The 25,021-nt window shown below is 31.6% G+C and overlaps 1 protein-coding gene across 1 annotated transcript in view; it reads right to left on the reverse strand.

Annotated features, from left to right (window-relative positions):
- The window catches only part of LOC143915313 (thyrotropin-releasing hormone receptor-like), a 205,703-nt gene that overhangs the window by 134,754 nt on the left and 45,928 nt on the right, over positions 1-25,021 (reverse strand). Inside the window, exon 2 of the mRNA XM_077435886.1 lies at positions 7,954-8,820. Within this exon, the coding sequence (XP_077292012.1) occupies positions 7,954-8,533 (580 nt within the window). The 5' untranslated portion in view covers positions 8,534-8,820. The remainder of the gene's footprint in view (positions 1-7,953; positions 8,821-25,021) is intronic.

Below are 25,021 nucleotides of genomic sequence, written 5' to 3' on the forward strand. Positions count from 1 at the left end.
TATATGTTCAAATCTATAAAGCCCTTATAAAAATTAGAGGTGCTAATAACATTAGTGCCTTCTTGAAGGGTGTTAATGTATACCTCCGTGGCAGATGTAATTATAATACTTAAAATGCATATGTACGATGTATTATATTATAGTTATTAATTTCAATTTGTATTTTTGATTATTGGTTGTATGCTTTAATGAGTAATTTGCGATAATATTAAAAAAAGAAAAATAAATACATATAATTATGTAAATTTAACCAATTATCTAATATACATATAATTTCGAAAGAGACTTGGTTTTATATATGTATCTTTGGTTCAGAATTTCGTAAACAAGTCAAAATTTCTATGACGACGATTAAAAAACAAATGAATATTTACTATTAACCAGTAGCGTGGTCTAGTGGTGAATGTTTAATTATTTCGTACTTGATGTTACGAGTTCGATTCCCCGCTAAGTCTCGCTGTTGGCCAGACCTTGATTTGTCTAGGTCGATCGTTTCTTATCAGAATTTGCCAATTTTTCTGATTTTCATTGAAACGGTTCCTGTGAAATTGGCGTTTCCTTCCCAATTTTCTGTTGCGAACCTTAAGTTATTGTTATATCTTAGGTTTCGCCATATTGCTCACCATAGATGTCTCTGTGGTTGTTTATCGAATATAAAAATTCGTATTGTTACATGAAAGTTATTCATCGTTATTTATCGTATTAATACGATGTTTGTAATATATGTATACTGACCATAGATGTCAGATATTTAGATTTACATGTATCGATGTAATAATTATGTGGACCAGGAAGGCGCATTTGGGGTTTACCTGTAAAGCCTTCCTGGTATATTTGTATATATGTATGTGAAAATATGTATGTAAAAATAAATAAATTATGTAGATTCGCCATGTTAACGCTATTTTTATTACAAATACTGAGCGAAGCCGGGTAAAACAACTAGTTTGTTATAAATATGAAAAGTCTATAGTTAAAGTATATTACATTTTTTTATTACATTTTTATACCGGGAAGACCTTACAGGTAAACCCCAATGCGCCTTCCTGGCCAATTACAAACAATACAGCATTTTTATTATACAATTCGTTGAATTACCAGACACTGAAAATTCGCAAATTAACGAGACATTTATGAATTTTACATAAATTTTATTGTACATTAATTATACTCAAATTAATGGTGACATAGTAGATGAAATCAGAGAAAATTGGCAAACTCTGGTAGGAAACGATCGACCTGGAATCACAAATATCCAGGTCTGATCAGCAGTACTACAGATATACTCAGAAAAATTCTTTTCAATCGAGCTAAGCTCATGGGATCGAACCCGGCGCCTCTCCATGTTAAGCAGAAGCTTAACGACCGAGCTATGCTGCTGGCTAATATGTATATGTATTTGCATTTAAGATAACGGGTGATACAAAGAGTACGCCGCCAGTATTAAATTTAATTTCAAACTATGGCTAACAACCAGCAGCGTGGCTCAGTGGTGTCATTGATACTAAGCACCGAGAGGCACCGGGTTCGATTCTGTAAGCTGACCGCGATTAAAACTAATTTATTTCGAGTATAATCTTTAATGCTGTTGGTCAGAATTGGATATTTGTGATTTCAAGTCGATCGTTTCCCATCAGAGTTTGCCAATTTATCTGATTTCATTGTTGAAGCGGTTCCTCCATCAAAATTGGCAAAAACCATCCTACACACAATGTCACCACTATTAAATAGTGACTATTTGAATATGATTTAAAAAAATATATTAACTATAACATACATACATATGTACATAGATGTCTCGCTAATTTTCTTATATATTGTATTTGTATTGTTTATATGCCTGGTCACAGTGACGCGATAGAATAACCTGTAATTACACTGTGGCTGATGTGTAAAAAAATAAACTATGCAGATGACGATCGAACGAAATATTCGGTCATTATCCATTATTTCAAAACACAAATCTTCCAATTCACAAAATCCATCCCCAATACATTTTCATTAACACATTACCTCTACTCTTCCGCGTAATTAAACCCAATATAAATGCATCCCACAATTCGACACCAATTAATCCAGCTTCCAGAATAAACCAAACACCCTTTCGACATCTGCATAATGAATACTCATCAAACGGTTCGCGTCACTTGAAAACCCTACGAAATTTCGGCACTGAGCAAACACACCAAAAACTGGTACTTACGGATAGCCTACGAAAGAATCAAGAACAAACTTATGAAGAGTCTCAATGATTACAGCAAGGTGTTTATACGTTTCACATATAAACATAAAGTACCAAAACACTGGCTTTAGTGCAGATTTTATGAGCTTTTTTTCCTACTATGTTGAATACACTTACATTAAAATTATATACCAACAAGGAAAATACTGTATAATATTATAATTTGATTTTGATTTTTAAATGCTTTTTATTATTACGAAATTATGTTCACAATACATCTTATATCTATTTTAATAGCTACTGATCTACTGATCATTTTCTATTTTACAATTTAATTTAATTTGGCTAGTAATCATAGTATTATGTATATTATTCTAATGTTAATGTACAGCATAATAGGAAAAAGAGCTCAAAAACCTATTTACAATTCTTTTAAATGCTCATAATACGTCTAATACATAATATTAATTAAAGACTTTCTAAAGTCGATGACCTAAAGCAGATTGTGTTTAGTTTATCTGTATAATAGTATAGATAATGATCACTGGATCCGTAGCTATTGGAATAGTCTTAAGATGTATTGTAAAAATAATATACACATTATAAACAGTACAAAGTTTTTAAAATCAAAAATTATACATATTATATAATGAAATATTCTGTAAATATAAATTTGATATATATTATACTCATATTCCTAAATAACCCAAGCAATTCAACTCAACATAGCGAACTTACACAGTAAACCCTCATATTACGAAACAATTTGACATCTTCCTGCGAGCTCATCTTAACGAGATCCGATCGTGTTCGTACATACGCATAAATACATAACTAGGTATAGATAAAAAAATACATTTTTAATTTTTGAATTATAATAATCTGTTTTGAAGTGATGAGAGTATAATTTTTCATTTTTATGCTTACAGAAATATCCTACATACATATATTGCCTAGCTTTCTTAATAACATCTTTAAAACTCAATCTTCTGAATGATTTGTCGAGCAATCGATCAATAATGCGACATTTCAAAACCTTGACATTTATATATGCGCGCTCCGAACTGATTTGTTCTGAGGGAATCATTTTGATAGCCGAGTCCCTTGCGTTATTTATAGTCAAAAAGTTTTGTGTAAATATGTGCTATTTTGAAAAAAAAAATAGTTCAGAATGATTTTTGATAGACACAAATCAGAATATTCATAGTGAAAATTCCATAAATGTTTGAAGATATGAGTAAATTAAAAAGTAAATGAAAAAGTGTCTTCGACAGAATTGCGTCCGTGCAAGCAAACGACGTGACGGACCATACCAAAACCATTTAGCCAGCAGCATAACACCGAGAGGCGTCGGGTTCGATCCCATGAGTTGACCTCGATTGAAAATAATTTTTCTGAGTATACCTGCAGTGCTGCTGGTCAGACCTGGATATTTGTGACTCCTGGTCGATCGTTTCCTATCAGAGTTTGCCAATTTTCTCTGATTTCATTGTTGAAACGGTTCCCGATTAAAAATTGGCTAAAATCCTTCCTACCTACTATGTCACCACTATTTGAGTATGACCAATGTTCAATAAAATGTATGTACAATTGATAGATGTCTCGTTAATTAGCGAGTTTTCAGTGTCTCGTAATTCAGCAACTTGTATAACAAAAATGCTGTATTGTTTGTAATTGGCCAGTAAGGCGCATTGAGGTTTGCCTGTAAGGCCTTCCTGGTATAAATAATGTAATAAAATAAATAGCAAATCCACTACCACTACCACTGGTACCCCGACTTTTCCGCTAAACCTACACTCCGCTACAAATCGCTGCAAAATACGCGGCTGCATGCTCATTTCGATTTCGGCATTTTTCGTCTCGCCCACATTCGCGACTATTTGTTTGACTGCATGTTCACTCGAACTTGTATCGATGTCGAACGTATGGATGTCTCTTTCACACGCATATATTTTGCCGCGAGTACTGCTAGCACTTATGCGAACTCTTTATCAGATTCCCAATATACTTCTCCACTCGACTTGTGATCCTAATAGTTTTTGCCAGAAAGATCCAACTCAATTTAAATAATTGCCAATCATCGATGCACATTGATATTTCATCTGCGCGACCCAATGAATATATCGTCTTTCGTACATGCTTAAATTCAAACAGTCGCAAATTTCGTCGAGACGTCAATTACCGAAATCGAAATGAGCATACAGCCGCGTCGTTTGCAGCGATTTGTAGCAAACCCCTAAACCTCCACAGCCTTATCGAAAAGTCATTGAATTCGTCGTTAAGGGATCTAGTCTGGAATAGTCTAATGCGGGGTTTCCCAAACTATGTTCCGCGGAACACCATTGTTTCGCTGAACCTGAATAGGTGTTCCGCGACAACTTGGAAAGGATTTATACATTGTAACACATTTAAAGATCTTCTACTTCATATTAAAAGGCGAGTGATGATCAATCTCCACTGATGTTTGAATAAAAATTTAAAGTAGATGAAGAAGTTTCCAAACTATTTTTAGAACATCTACATAACTTGAAGACAACTCGTTTGCAATATTTTCCGAACACTAGTAAGGACGATTCCTGGGTTCGGAATCCATTTTCCGTGACAGCTAAACCAGTAGGCTTAAGCGCAAGTGTATACGTATGTATTACAATACACGTATGTATTTCACTATCATTTGGATCCACGAAATTATATCCACTTTTACAGGAATTCAGAATATTTCCGTACGCTGCCCAACCGTCCGAAATTATATGCGAACCCGGCAGTATACGTCGGAGTATTTCATCAGGTAAAAGTCGAGTTAATTCAGGGCACGGCAATACTAAGAGTACTCGCAAAGAGCAACCAATCACAGGAAGGAGCGGGTTGACCGAGCCTCGCTTTCCAGCCTAGAGGGCCCGAGAATCGAGAATTCCTATCTTATTACATACTCACTTAATTTGCGCGAGCAGGATACAACAGGAACAAGAGGAACAGGCTTTTCCTCCCGTATTAATGTGCGCGTGCAGAATACGGGAGGAAAAGCCTGTTCCTCTTGTTCCTGTTGTACCCTGCTCGCGCAAATTAAGTGAGTATGTAATTAGATACGGACAAAACTTATTAGTTTTTCGCTTTGTTGCTTCTTTTCTTCCATTTACGCGTTAAATGGGCATTTTCGTGACTATAAATAGACTCGTGGCAAAAATAGAAACTTCCAAGCAAACAGTTCCTCTTGTTCCTGTTGTACCCTGCTCGCGCAAATTAATTGAGTATGTACATACGTAAGTATGTACCGTTTACTATGCACCTTTTTTTTTTGATCTTTCGATTTTCGATCTTTGCCTTCCGATATTTGTGTTTTCTGTAATTTAACATTCTAGCTCGTCACGTAGACCCGTATAAACATATAGTGTAGCCTAGCTATAGTGACGCCCTGGAGTATATCTGTAATGTCACTATAGCTTAAGGGGTTATTCTAGTCTAGAGGCATGAATTTTAGGTACTTTTTCAGGTGCAATAAAAAAAAACAAAATATTTTTACTAGCATTATTTTACCAAATATTTATTAATGTTTGAAGAATACATGAAAAAAAATCAATGGAAAAAATTCAAAATTCAAAAAGTTACAGGCTGATGAAGTGAGGGGTCTCAAAAAAATGGTGCGCCTTGATTGACACGATTCCAACCCTCCTAGTATTCCAAAATCAAAAAAGCAAATTAATTCTTAATTCAAACAAATTCTGCTATGGCATCAACTATGGAAAAGTCAAACAAAATTTTTTTTCGCAAAATAGTGGCTGTTTGAAATAAAAAGTCTATTTTTTACCAGTTTTTTGACTTTTCCAAATTTTTTAAAAATAGTAAAAATTGGAATTTTGTCATAGTTCTAGTTCATGCAATAGAGAAGGCTCACACCAAATTTCAAATAAATTAGTCCAGTAGAACTTGAGATATCATGTCAACCGTCTCGAAAAAAGTAGTTTCGAGAAAAACGCGTTTAAAGTTTCGGGTGAACTTACGCGCCGGTCAGATGCCACGTCACTAAAGCAGCTACATTAGGACTTCCAAGCCGGTTTAAACCGAAACCGAAAAGCCGGCTTTTTGACCATTTTTCAAAAAACCGAAAACCGGCTTTTTAAGGTTTTCTTTAATTAATGTTTTTTTCCTCAAAATTAACAATTATGAATTTTAAATTTCTATGAAAGATCAAAATAAATGTGTATAAACGATCTCAGGTAATTGGCGTATATTTCTTTGAACAAAAAAAAAGCTACACTACTTTCTTTCTTGAGCGGTTTCTTTGAGATTTAGTAATGGACCAGGTCATAAACCAATAAAATATTATTGAAAATATGTAGTTTCAATGGCCTACCCAACTTCAGGTATAGAAAGCATCCTTATCTATCGCAAATCCTTGTACTTGAAAACATCAAAAAAAGTAGTCAAATGATTTATGGCAAAATGCATAGGAATTTCCGAAATATAATTGATTTTTTTTCGAAGGAATTGCCCTTTAAATATTGAGGCCACATACCTACTTTTATTATGGATTTAAAATGTTCGTGATCAAATGAATTTGCCGTTTCAGATGAATTTGTTTCCGAAATTTGCAACGGTTGCTTTTGGATTTTTTAAGCTAAAACATATGCGTAAAAACAACTTTGAAATCTCTTTATCTACAATATATTTAGCTTATTTAAATCATTTAATTATATGTGCGTATTTAGGATCTGCCAATTTACGACTGTGATATATAGTCACCGGAGCCTGAGGGGGCCGTGTAATGTTCAAAGGTTGTAAATGCATTGTTAAAGGTTTGCCGAACAATGGATAGCACTGTGACTATCCTACCTCTAGACTGATATTTTATTTTATTGTTACAAATCAATACACACTCGCCATTACAGATTTTTGCTCCAATGCGACGGGTGTACGTTAATGAAATACATAAACAATCAGAAATCAGAAATACAGTAATACATACATATACAATCAGAATATATAGAATATAACAATTAATCAGAAATAATAATCATAGTGACATCTATGGATTTCAGATTACTGTGTATAATTAATACAAATTATACACAGGCAGATTTTTGTGACAACAGGATTCGATTTTTTAATACCAATTTTCAGGAACCGTTTCAGCAATGATCAGATAAAATTGGCAAACTCTGATAGAGAAACGATCGATTTGGAGTCACAAAACCCCCAAATCTAACCAGCAGTGGCGAGGACACGAACCTATGACCTCAGTGATGCTAAATATATACGCTATCACTAAGCCAAACTGCTGGCTAATATAAATATATGTACATATAATACAAATTTTATTATTTGTAATAATAATATAAAGTAATGATCTTATGAAAGTTCATAATGTTTATAACTTAATTAAATTTATAAAAAACTATTTTTTTGCATAATATAGATATATATTATGCAAATATATACATATTTACATTTTTTTTCGATATAAAAATTTTAAACTTAAAAAAATCGTATTTTTCTAAAACCGGTGAAAGCCGGCCAACCGGCTTTTTATTTGTAAAAAAACCGAAAACCGGCTTTTTATTTCGGGCGGTTTTTTGGAACCCCTAAGCTACATACATATGTATATCTCCGAAAATAATTTGATTTTGAAAAATCCTTTTAAAGACATATTCTTAAAGGTTTAAGCTTTGAAAATATGAATGAAAAAAAAATCGTTTTTTTCAAATTTATAGACTAGAATACCCCCTTAACTGTAATACATAAATAAATATAAAAAAAAAACAACTGGTACTTACACATCTCCTTTCCCAACACCCACGTCTCAGGCCGAGTGTTGACTTCGACGAGAACGGTGGGAGTGCACACGAGCAGCACCATCAGATCGGCGATGCTCAGATTCATCAGGAAGATGTTGGTCGAGTTGCGCATGTCCTTCGTCTTCATGATGACGATCGGCACCATCACGTTCCCGACCACGCCCAGGCACATGATGATGATGCAGAACACCATGGACGTGGTCCTTATATACGCCGGTATCTGAGAATAGTCGCCGTCGGTCGAGTTCGTGGGTCCAGTGCCGTTTCCACCAGAACCCAGCACACTGGACAGCAGGTGGACCAGAGACGAGTTTGCGTCGTCGACGTCGACTGGAGCCGTCGTCGACGACGACGACGACGACGACTGGTACAACTCATCCTGCCTGTACGCCCGCTGGAGCACGGGCCTGCCCTCGATCGGACTGGAGCGATTCCCGTACAAGAAAGCGGCGTGTTCCAATACGCTCGGTTGAAATCTGGCCGAGTCGAGGTGATTGGCAGTCGGCGATTGGGTCACTGCACTAAACGGACCGACGACGGATGCGATTGTTGAAATCATATATGAAACGACGACTCGATCTTCAGGTGTGCATCGTCAGGTTTTCGGGCTTTTAATGACATGTATGCATGTGTTGGTGTGTACACTTTAGCGCGCGAAATTGGCGCGCAACATCCTCGCCATTTTGTTTTGATGGTGTGTGCGTGTGTGTGTGTGTGTGTGTTTTGACTTGTCACATTTGAAATGTCTCTCAATTCGCACTCAAGTCATAGTCTTGTGTTTGTGAGTTTTTTCTTTATGCGTTCATTTTTGGTGTGTCGAGCGAACACTGTGGTGCCATTTCTCATCTGTAACGTAAAGAAAACGACGTGATTAGTTATAGTCAAATTAATGTTCTATGGAAATGATACTATGGATGTGATACTATGGATTTAAGTTTCATAAGTTTTCTTTCAAAGAATAAAGAAAGTGAAGCGATCCCCATTTGTATTAATAAATATTATATAAACATTGGAAGCATTGCTCGGTGATATAATTTCACCCATTTAATTGTTTTTGTAATTTTTTATATCTAAATTTTTTGCTTATGCTTTTTCAATTATTTTATTTTATTTTTATTTTATTAATTGAAAAATCAACAGACAGGATGTACATAGATATGTATAAAAAAAACAAATAGTAAATAAATAATATATGTAACATCCGAGTCCAATAATAGATTTTTACAAAAATGAAAAAGATAAATATAAGGAAAACAAATTAAAAAGTAAAGAATAAAGGCATGACAAAATATGTAGAACATTGCATAATCAAACTATAGTATTAAAATATTTGGAAAAGGTTATAAAATAGAATATAAGAAGAAATTGAAATTATCAATTAGTTTTTTTTGGTTTTTTTCTCCCTCCTATTTTATTTTATTATGTAAGCCATTGTGGCGCATTAGGTTCTTTCTGAAATGCCACAATGTTCCAAAATGTTAAATAAACAAATAAATAAATGTATTTTGAAAAAAAAATTGTCAAATACGGATGTATGTATGTATAATATAATATGTACATATATACAAGGCTTGTGTTAATTTAGTCAGTAGATTCATTTGATTTGGTCATTAAATAGATGATCATTAAGTTATAATATCGGTCGCTGACTGCTTGATTATTGTTTGTTTGTTAAAAAATATTTAAAACAATAAGCGGCTTACTGACCGTTCATTTCCATCTAAATAGTACATGATGTTATGACCTCATAGCATTGATATTTATAACGGAAGCCTTATCTGCTTCCCACCAAAGATAACCACATACGGTCGCATCAGACGAATTAGATTACGAACCGTGCGAACCGTCAAAGCAATGAAAACGGATCCCACATTCTTTAGATAACACAAGAAATGGCGTCATCTCTTTTGTATAAAAGGGGATACACAAACCCCGATAAGGAAGATTACCTCAGACAACACCACGTATAACTACTCTACTCTACTTGTGAAAACCCTTGTGAAAACCCTTGTGAAAACCCTTGTGAAAACCCTTGTGAAAACCCTTATGAAAACCCTTGTGAAAACTCTTGTGAAAACCCTTGTGAAACCCTTGTGAACTCTTGTGAAAAGCCTAGAAAAAACCTTGTGAAATTCCTTTGTTTAAAACTAGCATTTATAAACTTTAACTTCAACTCAAACTTAAAACATCGAAGTGATCTGGACCTTTTTATAAAAGGGTGCCTATAAATATCTCTTAGGCTAATACTGTAAACATTATTAAAGAATATAATAAATTCTAACTAATAAGAAAAACAAGTGACTTTTATTACGGAAACAAAAAGGTGTTAATCTGGTTTGCTCGTAGATCAAACATTGATCTGCTTGTGAATCAGATATCATTTTTTTGTGTCTCCGGTCCGTCAGGACATAACAATACATACATATATGTATGTAGCTTTTCGTAAAAGTTACAGACCATTTCAGTTGTTGCCTTAACATAGATTACCTAAACACAATCTGCTTTAGGTCATCGACTTTAGAGAGTCATTAATTACTATTATGTATTAGATATATTATGAGCATTTATAAGAATTGTAAATAGGTTTTTGAGCTCTTTTTCCTATTATGCTGTTCATTAACATTAAAATAATATAATACTAGGATTACTAACAAAATGAAATTAAAATTGTAAAATAGACAATGTTCAGTAGATCAGTAGCTATTAAAATAGATGTATTATGAACATAATTTAGTAATAATAAAAAGCATTTAAAAATCAAAATGGTTGCTCTTTAATAAGAAGTAAGTAAAATAATATTTAAAATGAAATAAAATCTAACGTGTAATATAATACATAAAGAAATTTTAAATTAACTTATGTACAACAAAAGGTGAACATCAAATTATCAAATCTTAACAATGAATTTGTATTGTACGACTTTCAAATATATCTTGAATCAAAAGTTTCAATTTGAAAAATTATTTTCCATTAAAAAATACTATTATTTTTTTTATAGTTTTGACCTGTTTCTAATTGGCCAGTAATAAACAAGCAATATGTAATTTTAATTTTTTTTTTCCATAAATTAAACGTTCAGCCAAGAACACAAATTGTCAACACATTTGATTTACTAGTGAAACGGTAAGTAATTATAATAAATAAGCAGTTACAATATACATACAACCACATCAGCATTTTATATATAGCGGTTAGTAATTTAATAAAATAGCCAGTTTCTTTTGACAGTCAGTTCTTAATTTTACATATAATGTTCTATTGTGCTATTACGCAACATGATATGATTTTCAAATCTTATAAAATAGACATTTCAATGAATCCATTATAAGTATTAACTGACCAAATTGAAGAATAAATCAACCAAATTCAAATTGTTAATAAATGTGAATTACCAAATTGTGAATAAATGTTACTCATTTTTGTATGTAATAAAACGTATATTAAATCTTCTTAACTTAACTACATATATTATCAAAAATATACAAAACTTTTATCAGACCTAAATTACATATAGAATATGCTTTTAGCATATGGAATCCTCATTTCAAAAAATATGTATGTTATATGTATCGAAAGGGTTCAAAGGAGAATTACAAAGATTTCTTCTGAACTTTCTTCACTTTCTTCAAAGTCACTTTCTTATTACGAAAGATTGAAAATAATGAATCTCACTACACTGGAGACGAGAAGAATAAGAGGCGATTTAATGGAAGTCTTTATAATACTAAATACATAATCATTATAAATGTCATATGTCCAATATTTTTACATTCAACGAAAAAACCCTCACCTCAGAGGTCGCTCGCTTAGACTTCAACAAGAAAAATCTAATAAATTGATCAGAGATTCCTTCTTTTCAAACAGAGTGGCTTCAGTTTGGAATAGTCTTCCAAATGAAATTGTAATTTCTGATAACCTTAATATTTTTAAGAATAAGCTTGATGCATTTCTTATACTTAAAGGATTTCTGTAATTCTTCTTTCCCAATTTCTTATTTCTATTTCTTGTTTACTTTTTTTCTCTCTTATTTTATTTGAATATTGTCATTTTTAATGTATTTTACTTTTCTTCTCATTTAATTTACATATATCTATAAATCAAACTCCTTGGGTCTATCGGCTTTGCCGCCTCCCTCAAGTATATTAAATAAATAAATAAAGAAATCTATACATCTATATATATATACATACATATATATATATATATATATATATATATATATATATATATATATATATATATATATATATATATATATATATATATGTATATAAAATTGAATGTCTGTCTGTGTGTCTCGTATAGGCTCCTAAACCACTAAACCGATTACGATGGAACTTTCAGGATTTGTTGTATGCATGTCTGGGAAGATTATTGTAAAAAAAAATCGCCCAAAAACTGGAACAGAAATAGGAAAAACGGGAATGAGTGTCATTGCAACGCAATAATTTCAAATGTGTTCGCTGCCTGCGTTTTTCCGACAAATGGGAACGGGAACGAGAACGGGAATGGGAACGGAAACTGGAACGGGAATTGCATGCGTTGTTGTGGCATTGCAACGCATGCCGGGTTCAGCTAGTAAATAAATAAATTCGTATACAGCTACTGACCAACTATGTGTCATAAATGGCCAAAAATACATATACCAGCTGAATCCAATCCAATGACGCATTTAAATATAAAACACACATTTTTCAAAAAATCGACATCGGTCTCTAAGCCTCTAAAGTAAAAGTAGTGCAACTATTTTTGGACATTTAAATGTGTATTTTCGATGCAGATAAAAATGAAACACAATATGTTCCACGTCAGTTCCGAGAATGTGTCTATTATGTACGTTTGACAACCACTATCCGTAAACAAACATATTTTTAGACCTCGGAGACGAGACATTATTATTGTATACATATGTACATATATTATAGACGTAACCTTTAGAGTTAACAGATTACTTAAACCGCTCGGCATTAATCGAAAGCGAGACCGGAAACAGACCCAGAAGCCAACTGCACCAGACAAGCTACACGTCTCTTTTAGAGATAATTTATCGTCTAATATTTAGCGGAAAGATCTGCGAGACCTGACACACATACACATTCGCGAATACCCACTAAATTATCCGCGGAGCTGTGAAAATTCATTTCAACGTAATTTGAATTATGTTTTCGACTTGACGTGTCGCGCATCAAATTAAATATATTACATTTTTAATATGAACGCATTGTAAACGCTGAATATGTGAGCGAAGAGCGAACGCTCCGAAAGTGGACCAATTCTCGACTAAAATTTATAATGCACTACATAGCTGAACCCGGCATGCGTTGCAATGCCACAATAACGCATGCAATTCCCGTTGCCGTTCCCGTTATTATACATAGTAATGATAGTTTGTTGGAAAAATATTTAATTATTTAATTTAATTTGTTTTATATTTAAATGCGTCATTGGATTGGATTCAGCTAGTATATTTTGTTACAAATACATTATATTATGCTATTATATCATTATATTATATTATTATATTATTATACTAGCTATTATATTATTATATTATATTATTATATTATTACATTATTATATTATAATGTTATTATATTATTATATTATTATATTATTATATCATTATATTATTATATTATTATATTATTATATTATTATATTATTATATTATTATATTATTATATTATTATATTATTATATTATTATATTATTATATTATTATATTATTATATTATTATATTATTATATTATTATATTATTATATTATTATATTATTATATTATTATATTATTATATTATTATATTATTATATTATTATATTATTATATTATTATATTATTATATTATTATATTATTATATTATTATATTATTATATTATTATATTATTATATTATTATATTATTATATTATTATATTATTATATTATTATATTATTATATTATTATATTATTATATTATTATATTATTATATTATTATATTATTATATTATTATATTATTATATTATTATATTATTATATTATTATATTATTATTTTATTATATTATTATATTATTATATTATTATATTATTATATTATTATATTATTATATTATTATATTATTATATTATTATATTATTATATTATTATATTATTATATTATTATATTATTATATTATTATATTATTATATTATTATATTATTATATTATTATATTATTATATTATTATATTATTATATTATTATATTATTATATTATTATATTATTATATTATTATATTATTATATTATTATATTATTATATTATTATATTATTATATTATTATATTATTATATTATTATATTATTATATTATTATATTATTATATTATTATATTATTATATTATTATATTATTAAATTATTATTATATTATTTTGTTACAAATACAATATATTATGCTATTATATTCTATTAGCTAGTATATTTTGTTACTATTACATTCTATTATTATATGTATTATGCTACAAATTTCAATAGCCACTGATCTAATGATCATTATCTATTTTATAAACTACTAGTTGTTTTACCCGGCTTCGCTCAGTATTTGTAATATAAACAGCGCTAAAATGGTGAATCTAATGGAAAATATTAATTTGTTTTTTTATTAAATTTATTTGAATCGAAAAAAATATAAAATTCAACCAATTGACGTTTCATCATAGAAACTTTGTATTGTTTACGAAGTTCCCAACCAAAGATATACATGTACATACTTACATACGTACAACGTCTCTTTCGAAATTATATGTATATTAGATTTTTCTTTTTAGTATTTATAATATTATCTTATTTTAATGTCTGTATTTAAAGCAAATCAAGAAAAAAGCTCAAAAACATACATAAATATTTACAAATTCAATTGTAACATAAGGCTGTTTTAGATTATTATCTATTCAAGTTTTAAATTTTATTATATTTTTTGAATTGCATTGCTTTAAATGAACTTGCGATAAATCTTTTAAATCACTTTATACGTCTTGGTTCACTTTTACGCTGTACATACATGTGCGATTTCTAATTACAGAACATAACACCAATGAAAGTCATAAATATATTCTTGTATATGTTTCTTTGGTTTGTTTTTGGATGCAATTTTAATTGTAAAAATTGTACATATATTTTAAACCAAATTAAAGAAGATCAATTTAACTTATTTATGCATAGTATTAGTTCACTTTCATTATTTAAATAGAGTTTTAAATATTAATCTATTACATTTTTATTAATTATTTTATCTTATACTAGTGGTTTTACCCGGCTTCGCTCGGTATTTGTAATATAAACATCTTAAACATGGCAAAACAATCTAATAATAAACATTAATTTGTTTTTTTATAAAATTTATTTGAATCGAAAAAAAATAATATTCGACAATATCGATGTCGTCGTTAAAGAATCTTTGCTTTGTTTTCGATGCTTCCAACAAACCTTTAAACCTTACATACATACAAATTATATATTAAATTACAGTGGATGTTTTCAATTTGCTTATACACGGGGTCTTGGTTCACTTTCACGTTATAAATAATAGAGTTTTAAACCTAGAATTTTTCATTAATTATACTATAATATGATTTTTCGAATTGGTATTGTATTTAATTCTCATATAAATACAATTTAATATATTATCCCTATTAATTCAATTCAGATTCATGTAAATACGAGTAAATAATAGTACGAGATGTTAACTCGCAATTTTACCAATTTAAAATTCAGCACACTTCCAATTAACCCTTTTAAACGAAAACAAAAAATAATGTGGCTAGAAGACGATCCCAATAATCTTGTTTCAACAGAAAATACTCAATATAAAAAAGTATTAACAGTGGGAAAAAATCCCAAGTGAAAATGAGTACTTTTGACTTTTGATTTGAACTGGACGACTACTTGGAGATATTTAAAAGCTGAAAAGTACTACAAATAAAAGATAAAATACCCGACTATAGATTGCAATATTCATTTTGAACAGAAAATTGACAGATTTTGATACATCAACCGAACAACACCAAGATATAGAAAAATCGCGCGATTTAAAAAACACATACATATCTCCAAATATCGAGCCAATCAACATTTTTTATTACCAGATTCGTATTTACTGGGCATAGATCTATAATAAAAGTCATATCTCGTCTCTGAACCATTTTTCGTGTCGAACAGTGTAATCGATTAAACATTTCTATAAAAAAATATTTTTTGGACCTGTATTGGATGCAATGTTTGATATAAAAACTTCACGTTTTCAAAAGTTATTAACTGCCTCAAAGCATCTTACAGTGTATGCAATCAACTTGCTACACATACAAGGTCTTGGTTCACTTTTATGTTGTGAACGTTCGAGTTTTACACTGCAAGAAGAGTAGACGTTGCGTCGTTTAACGACCATAAGCAAAAATAGCGCATTAAATGAAAACTTTATCGACGATAAATTATGCGCCGCTCCGAAATTATTAGTTTATATATTTATTTTAATGCGAAATGTTATGATTTTGGGAATACATACATAGTTAAACGTACAAATTAAACCGACATAGTCTCTGCCCACTTTCAAAATTACATTCGCATTATTTTGACGACGAAACTTCAATGGACGAATGTTTTATTACACAAGAGTGGAGCACGTGACTTTGACGATTTCCGAAATAAAATTGCACAATCAAACTACTCAATGCTATTTAATACTAAATAAATATAAATGCAATTTTATTTTATACTAGTGTTTTTACCCGGCTTCGCTCGGTATTTGTAATATGAACCGCTTAAACATGGCCAATCTAATAGTAAACATTTTATTAAATTTATTTGAATAGTTTTATTTATTTGAATATTCATTAGTTCGATGACGTCACGGATTTACGAACTAAAAATATTTAAAAATATATATTAAAAAAAGTCTCTTTCGAAATTCGAAGCATCATCGTTATACAGAAATTTTCAAGTACATACATATATACTTTCATAAAAGACTTTATTACTTAATTACTAATCATAAATTTACTATTCATACACACAGTTAAAAGTTTTAAAAAGCTACACATAAATAGTACTATACTAAATAGTATATGCTAAAAAATTTTAGCAGATCAAAAAGTTCAACACGCTCAGAATTAACCAAGTTTAATCTCTTTCTATATGTCTTTGCTAGTAAAGTATATACAACTAATCATATAAACTCTTAAAAATTTAAAAATAGAGAATAAAGAACCAAGTTTCAATAGTCCGAGAAGAAATAGTCTATAACAGTGTTATTTATTTTATTTTATTTCAACCAAACTTGTACAAAAAAACACTAGCCTTTTTGATACAATAAAAAAATACAATTAATACAAGCATTTTTATACAATGCGAATTCATACAAACATCATCCACATTGACATCTATGGAGAAACTTTAGCAGCATTTTATTATTGTCGAACTTCAAGACGCTGAATAACTTGAGATTGGAAAGGAAATGCCTATTTACAGGAACCGTTTCAATGAAAATCAGAAAAATTGGCAAACTCTGAAAGGAAACGATCGACTTGGAGTCACAAATCAAGGTCTGGTCAACAGCTACTTGTGGGAATAGAACCGTGACCACTCTGGTCGATAGCATAATATGCTGCAGCATATTATGCTATCGACCAGCATAATATGCTGCAGCATATAAACCAGCAGCGTGGTCTAGTGGTGAATGTTGAATTATTTCGTACTTGATGTTACGAGTTCGATTCCCCGCTAAGTCTCGTTGTTGGCCCGACCTTGATTTGTCTAGGTCGATCGTTTCTTATCAGAATTTGCCAATTTTTCTGATTTTCATTGAAACGATTTCTGTAAAATTGGCGTTTCCTTCCCAATTTTCTGTTGCGAACCTTTAGTTATTTTTATATCTTAGGTTTCGCCATATTGCTCACCATAGATGTCTCTGTGGTTGTTTATCGAATATAAAATTCGTATTGTTACATGAAAGTTATTCATCGTTATTTACCGTATTAATACGATATTTTTAATATATGACGATAGATGTCAGATATTGTTTATATTTACATGTATCTATGTAATAATTATGTGGACCAGAAAGGCGCATTTGGGGTTTACCTGTTAAGCCTTCCTGGTATATTTGTATATATGTACGTGAAAATATGTATGTAAAATAAAAATAAAATGTTAACCACAGTCCACGCTTCTGGTTGATTACTTTAAAGTGATAAATCATTACATAAAAATATTTGTTATATTAAAATAGTGGTATATTACATATGTACTATATATAGAGAACATACAAATTTCCATTAAATTTTGAAAATTATCAAAGTTTCCAGCCTCCGCATAAGAAAATGTATTTGTTTAGAAGTTAGATCAGTTTTCAACAGTACATAGACACGCATAGGTGTGATAAAGATAAATACATACGTACATACATATATTATAATGAGTTTGAAAGTTTCTGATTGCAATACTCCATTCTGGTTGTTTAAACAATCCTATTCGAAATAAGTACAAACACACATTAATATTTCAGCCGAAACTTACTTAAATTCGCCTTACAATATTAATTCGATTTTAGGCGGAAACCAACGCACATTTGTATTTCGCTTACTGTAATTACATTTTGCCAAATTTTCATACATACGTACATACAAGGAGTTCGTCATGAGAAAATTAAAGTTTCTCAATCGCAACACACATAAACGTATGCGAATTTCAAACTTCACAATCAACCCAAAACTCCATTCTACAATTGAACGTTGCGGTCTGTAATCACGTACAAACTTTCCTCTAACTTGTACAATAAGCGGGAGCGAAAAATTAAAATTTTTGCTTTCCCACCCATTGGAAAAGTTGGCTCATATTTAACCCATTGGAAAAGTTGGCTCGTATTAAAATAACATTGTATAAAAAAATCACAAAATATTCTTTGCCTTGATTTCAAAATAATACATCGAACGTTCATTTTACATTGGCCACTGCGTAAATCAATTACGATTATTCCTTACGTAAAATCAAATTACGATTGTTTCCTAAGATTCAAGTTTAGTTATGTGTTAAAGTATAATTATTTTTTTTAACAATGCACTGGCGTTACATATTATATCATATAAAAAATCCCCTAACTGTATAACTATATACAATAATGCCTCGAATACTAACCTTTCCAAACTCCAAATAATACGAAATAAATCATTAAAAATTATTTATAATGCACCCATATATAATAACTTGAAAAAACTGCATGCCATAAATAATATTCCGTTTGTTACAGACATTACTAACAAACCAACCAGTAGATTTTATGACAGAATCACTAATACACTTATGAAGAGTCTCGGCGATTACAGCAAAATGTCTTTAAACACAGATTACCTAAACATAACAATCTGCTTTAGATCGTCGACTTTAGAGAGTCTTTAATTAATATTATGTATTAGATGTATTTTGAGCATTTATAAGAATTGTAAATAGGTTTTTGAGCTCTTTTTCCTATTATTCCGTACATTAACATTATAATAATATAATACTATGATTACTAACAAAATTAAATTAAAATTGTAATATAGAAAACGATCAGTAGATCAGTAGCTATTGAAATAGATATAATATGTATTGTGAACATAATTTAGTAATAATATAAAGCATTTAAAAATCAAATACATATATACACTACCAAAAGTAAAATTTCCTTACATAACAAACAGGATAGGTAATTCTCAAGACGAGGGGGGGAGGAAACGAAAATAGGGGGGGTTGGTTTTAGTTTCGTGCAATGTGTAGGCATTGAAAATTTTCATGACGCGTTCAGTCGCATAAAATCAACTGTCTATGAAGAAGTTTTATTTAAAAAAACACACACACACAAAATAAGTTTAAATGCAAAAAATGATGTGACGGAAGTTTTCTCCAAGATATCATCATACTTTTTAGAAAATCATTTACAGCCATTCACTATCCACTGCTGGATGAAGGCCTCTCAAATACGCTCCACTCGTCTCTGTTTTGCGCAACTCTCATCCATCTCCGTCAGTAGTGTGTTTAGCACCGAGAGGCTACCGGGTTCGATCCCGTGCTAATCTTTAATACAGCTGTTCGTACATGGATATTTGTGACTCCAAGTCGATTGTTACTTATCAGAGTTTGTCAATTTATCTGATTTAATTGTTGAACCGGTTCCTCCATCAAATTGGCAAAAATCTTCTTACCCGCTACGTCACAAATATCTGAATTTGATTTACATATGTACAATATGTAAAAAAATATATACAAGTCTAAATCCATAGATGTCTCTATGGATTAATTAATTAATTAATTAATTAATTAATTGTTAATTTTGTGTTCTTCAGCCTCTCGGAATACAACGATTTATGTAATAAAAATGCTGCAATGTTTGTAATTAATTGTCTAGGAAGGCGCATTGGGGTCTACCTGTTAGGCCTTCCTGTTATATACAAAAAAAATCTCATACCACACATTTTCCTAATTTCGTCTACCCATCTTTCTTGCGGTCTTCCATTTACCCGTTTGCATTCTCTCGGGTACCATTATAGCACTTATTTTGTTACATTCTTCTAACTACGTGGCCCGTTCAATCTCTTAACTCTATCCACTATATCTACTACCCTTGTCATACTTCTCACCCACGTATTCCGTTTCCTGTATTTCTTCGTTATGCCGAACATACAGCGTTCCATACTTCTGATGAGTGCATTGGACCAGAGAAATGTTATAATAATAGAAGTGGCTTTAGCCGTTATATTGACGGCAAACGAGAGTTCCACCACACGCGCGTAAGCGACGGACTTGCCATCTCGCTTGCACAAACGCTTCTGTTATACGCATTACGGGATCTGAATGAAAATCTTTCTTACGCAAAAACCGCTCGAGTTAGTACGTTTAGATAAAAAAAAAATATATTGGGATAGAAAACCAATCCTTATAAGCGTGGAGAAATAAAAAATTTGCCAAATAAATGAAAAATAGCACGGAAAAAAAATCCGTAAAAATATATTTTTGACTTTTAAAATTCGCTAGACAATTAATTAGAAGTATTTTAAAGCAATGAAATATAAAAATTAATAGGAAAAATATCTGACTATTGATTCCGATACTCACTTTGATCGTAACAATCCTAAATTTTGAGTTAAAGACCGCAAAAGCTAAGAAACTGTAAAAATCACGAATTTTTTTAAACGCTCATATCTCGTAAACGATCACCCACCAACAAAAATCAATATCATATTCCAATTCAGCGGGTCAAACTTAGTAAAGATTGGCTGGTTTCCGCTCTGGTAACTCTAAAACGTGATTTTTTGTTGCTCAGTGTTATTATAACGTTTCGCTGCATTGGACTTTGTAGCAACTTGGCGATCAATGTCCAAGTTTCACACCCATACGTCATCACATTGATCGAAGATCTTTTTCTTCAGTCAAAGTGGGGATTTTTGATTTAAAAACCCCATTCATACGTCCAAATGCACTCCATCTTAATTTCATACGTCTTTTAGAAAATATAATGCCTACAATTTTCATCTTTCGCTCCGGTCTATTACTACACATTCATACGTACATACATATTATATTCCGATTTTATGTGTGTCTGTTTAAAAAAATATAAAAACGGATCGACGGGATCAAAGCGAGCGGACAAGAAAAACAAACGGCTATTTACGAGCGATCGACTTTACTATTTTTTCCCCCGGTTTCGTTTGTTTGGAATCAAATTTAACACTTGAGTGTTGCTCGCCACAGTGTGGTCCGATAAATCACATCATATGCATTTTGTGCATTTGATTGCGGGCAATGTGTGCATAAAAATTTAATTCCCAGAATGTATACGCCTTGCTATATGTATGTACATAATAAATACATACATACACATTATATCGATGCCCACACCTGTCTCAATAAATCGACTTTTGGTCAGAAACAATATTTTTATGTTATATTTTAGAACCATTTCAAATCCACCTCCATGTATTTTATCACGATGCGGTGCAAACGATCGAAAAGCGCCAGACAGACTGAACCACAGATTAACGACACGTGTACCTTATGCGTGCGCACTGCTCGCACTTACACTAAACGAAATCTACCCAAAGTCCCGACATACTTACCCTGTATACGTTCTGATACTTTAGTTCTGAATTTTTCCTTATGAAATTATTAAAAACTCGCCATAAAGATCCAACTCAATTTTAATAATTACCATTTTAAGTGGTCTGTACACCCGAAACCATAATTTTGTTACCGTTCCTTTCTTCGATATATATATTGAGTGTATGTATATATTGAGTGAATGCGACAATATATATCAATATATATATTGAGTGAATGCGACAGTTGCGCTTTGACCAGATAAAACGTGTTTTAAATTGACAAAATCGAGGTTTCGTATTCTACTATTTTCTCCTCCAAAATTGGACCAATTTAAAAAAAAATTCATCATCGGTATGATAAAGATATTTTCTGTGCATCTATTGGCGTATTTTTTTAAAAATCGACCGTTAAATAACCACGCTAGACTCTTTTCGTGGGTGTAAAAAAGAGGCGATTTTATAGATGTTTGGCGGCTCCTAGCTCCTATAAAAAATAATTAATCAAAAAAATAAAACGATAGATGCACCCCAATGGTGGATATCCATAGCATAATAAAAAATAATTTCTCTAGTGCCATAATTGAGGTAGGGAGAAGTATAGTACGTTTGTATGGACAAGGCGCTGCTGTCCAGCCCTCTTAATAATTGCATCTGTGCACATCGAAAGGCTACTCGTCATCTAATGTGCAATTTTTCATTCGTGAAGTCGAGAATTGCGTTTAAGGCAGCCATCCAGTTAATCTGTGGTTCAATCTGTATGGCGCTTTTCGATCGTTTGCATCAAACCCATTTTATCAAACATAAAACCATAACAGTAAAAGAAGGTCGGAAAAAGCGCGATAGAAGCGATACAACATAAATTCTTTACAGTTTTTAACAAAATAGCTACTTGTGTAATTGAACTATGTTCCATATGTAGAATCATTGTAAATATTCTTAACAACGCAAGTCTCGTGCTAGATTGGTTCCACTAGCCACATTATTTAAAACCATACAAAAATCATATCAGTATGTATATAGCCATATAGTATATAGTACATATATAGCCAGCAGTATGGCTCTGTGGTTGGGTTTTTTCTTAGCGCCGAGAGGACACCGGGTTTGATCCCGATCGATCTCGATTGAAAATAATTTATTCCGAGTATTTTCTGTAGTGTTGCTGGTCAGACTTGGATATTTACGACTCCAGGTCGATCGTTTCCTATCAGAGTTTGCCAATTTTCTCTGATTTCATTGTTGAAACGGTTCCTGATTCAATTGCCTAAAAACCTACCTACCTACTATTTTTTTATTTATATATTATCTTAGATATCAAGCTAATATAAAAATACATATTAATTACTTAACTCTAAAATTTTTAATTAACTTATATGTACTGTCCCTCACAGAGGTGTCTCTTCGCACCTCGCAAAAATGCATCCGTGGTCTTAACAGACGTGATGCACTCAGGGAGGGCATTATACATGAGCACACCCCTGTGAAAAACACCCCCAGCTGTCTAATTTTTTCTTACTCTACTTACAACTAGTTTGTCCTTATTTCTAGTCTAAAAACTTTATCTTTGTTTATCTCTATTCCTTATTATATAATCATCAAAGTACTTAGGCAATAACTTATGATCTAACTTATAAACGAAAGACAATGTACTAATTTTAATACTCAACCATCCCAATTCATCTAACATACTTCCAATACTCTTAAATCTACTCACATTCAAAATACCTCTCATAGCTTTATTCTGTATTTTTTGCATTTTTTCTAAATATTGGCCACTAAACAAATTAAGCACTATAACCAAGTCACCACTATATGATTATATACACTATGATTAATGTACAATACAAATTTATGTTCAAATGGATTAACTTCGAGTTTTCAGTGTCTATGTATGTACATATGTAATAAAAATGCTGCATTGTTTGCAATTGACCAGGAAGGCGCATTCGAGTTTATCTGTTAGCCCTTCCTGGTATATTTTTATATGTATATGTACATACATATGTTAAAAATATGTATGCAAAAATAAAAAAATATATATATCAACGGATTTTCCGAAATTTCTAACGGGCCACCATGCGGCCACCACTCAACATGAGGTCACCATCCCCCAACGAATACAGTCTAAGAGTTTCGAGTTTGACAGTGAGAGAGTCGATAGTCAAGCCGTAAATATAGAAAATGTTATAAAACATTTAGATACTAAAGACAGCTTGAACTACATACATTTAATTCGAACAAATCGTGCGCAAAAGCAAACTATGGCAATAAACCAACAATTAGAATCGAATTTACATACTCGTACATATAAGGCGAATGTCGCGTGATGGTCGCACACCGGATTTTTGCACCATCCAATTATAAGATCGTATGCAATCGTATGATACGATTGTGAACGAGACGACATAAAGGCACCCATATATAGTAAACGTCCAGCACGTACATACACCGGAATACCTTTACGCAGATGAAAAAAAAAAAAAACCAAACCAGCATACATATAAGAGAGATTTCAAACGTGCGAAAATTAATTGAATCGTGTTGATTACTTATCACGATTGCGAAAAAAAAAATAATCACATACGCACAAATAATGGCACTCGTTTAGGTCACCATATAAGGGATTTTCCACGCCTGACGACTGTCACGAGCATACGCGCCGTTAATTGCGCTTAACGGACCCCGATTTACGGCCGTTATCGATTCGCTAACGAAACAATGCCTTCGGTTCTGCACGGCGGGGATCTTGGCAAGGGGTTTTCCGGTGAAAATTGAGATCGCGATCGGTCCATCCGGAAATCTCGCACGCGCGGGCTGACGTTTAGAATTTTCCGGTTTTATTTTCTTTTCAAACACTCGGGATCGGTTCACAACGCTCGTCAAATGCCGTGGAAATAGATTCTGGGGGAAAAAGTCAACAAACGTGACATACTGGGATATCGAAACGAGGTTCCGCATTC

The sequence above is a fragment of the Arctopsyche grandis genome, chromosome 8, assembly GCF_051622035.1.
Source record: "Arctopsyche grandis isolate Sample6627 chromosome 8, ASM5162203v2, whole genome shotgun sequence".
NCBI lineage: Eukaryota > Metazoa > Arthropoda > Insecta > Trichoptera > Hydropsychidae > Arctopsyche > Arctopsyche grandis.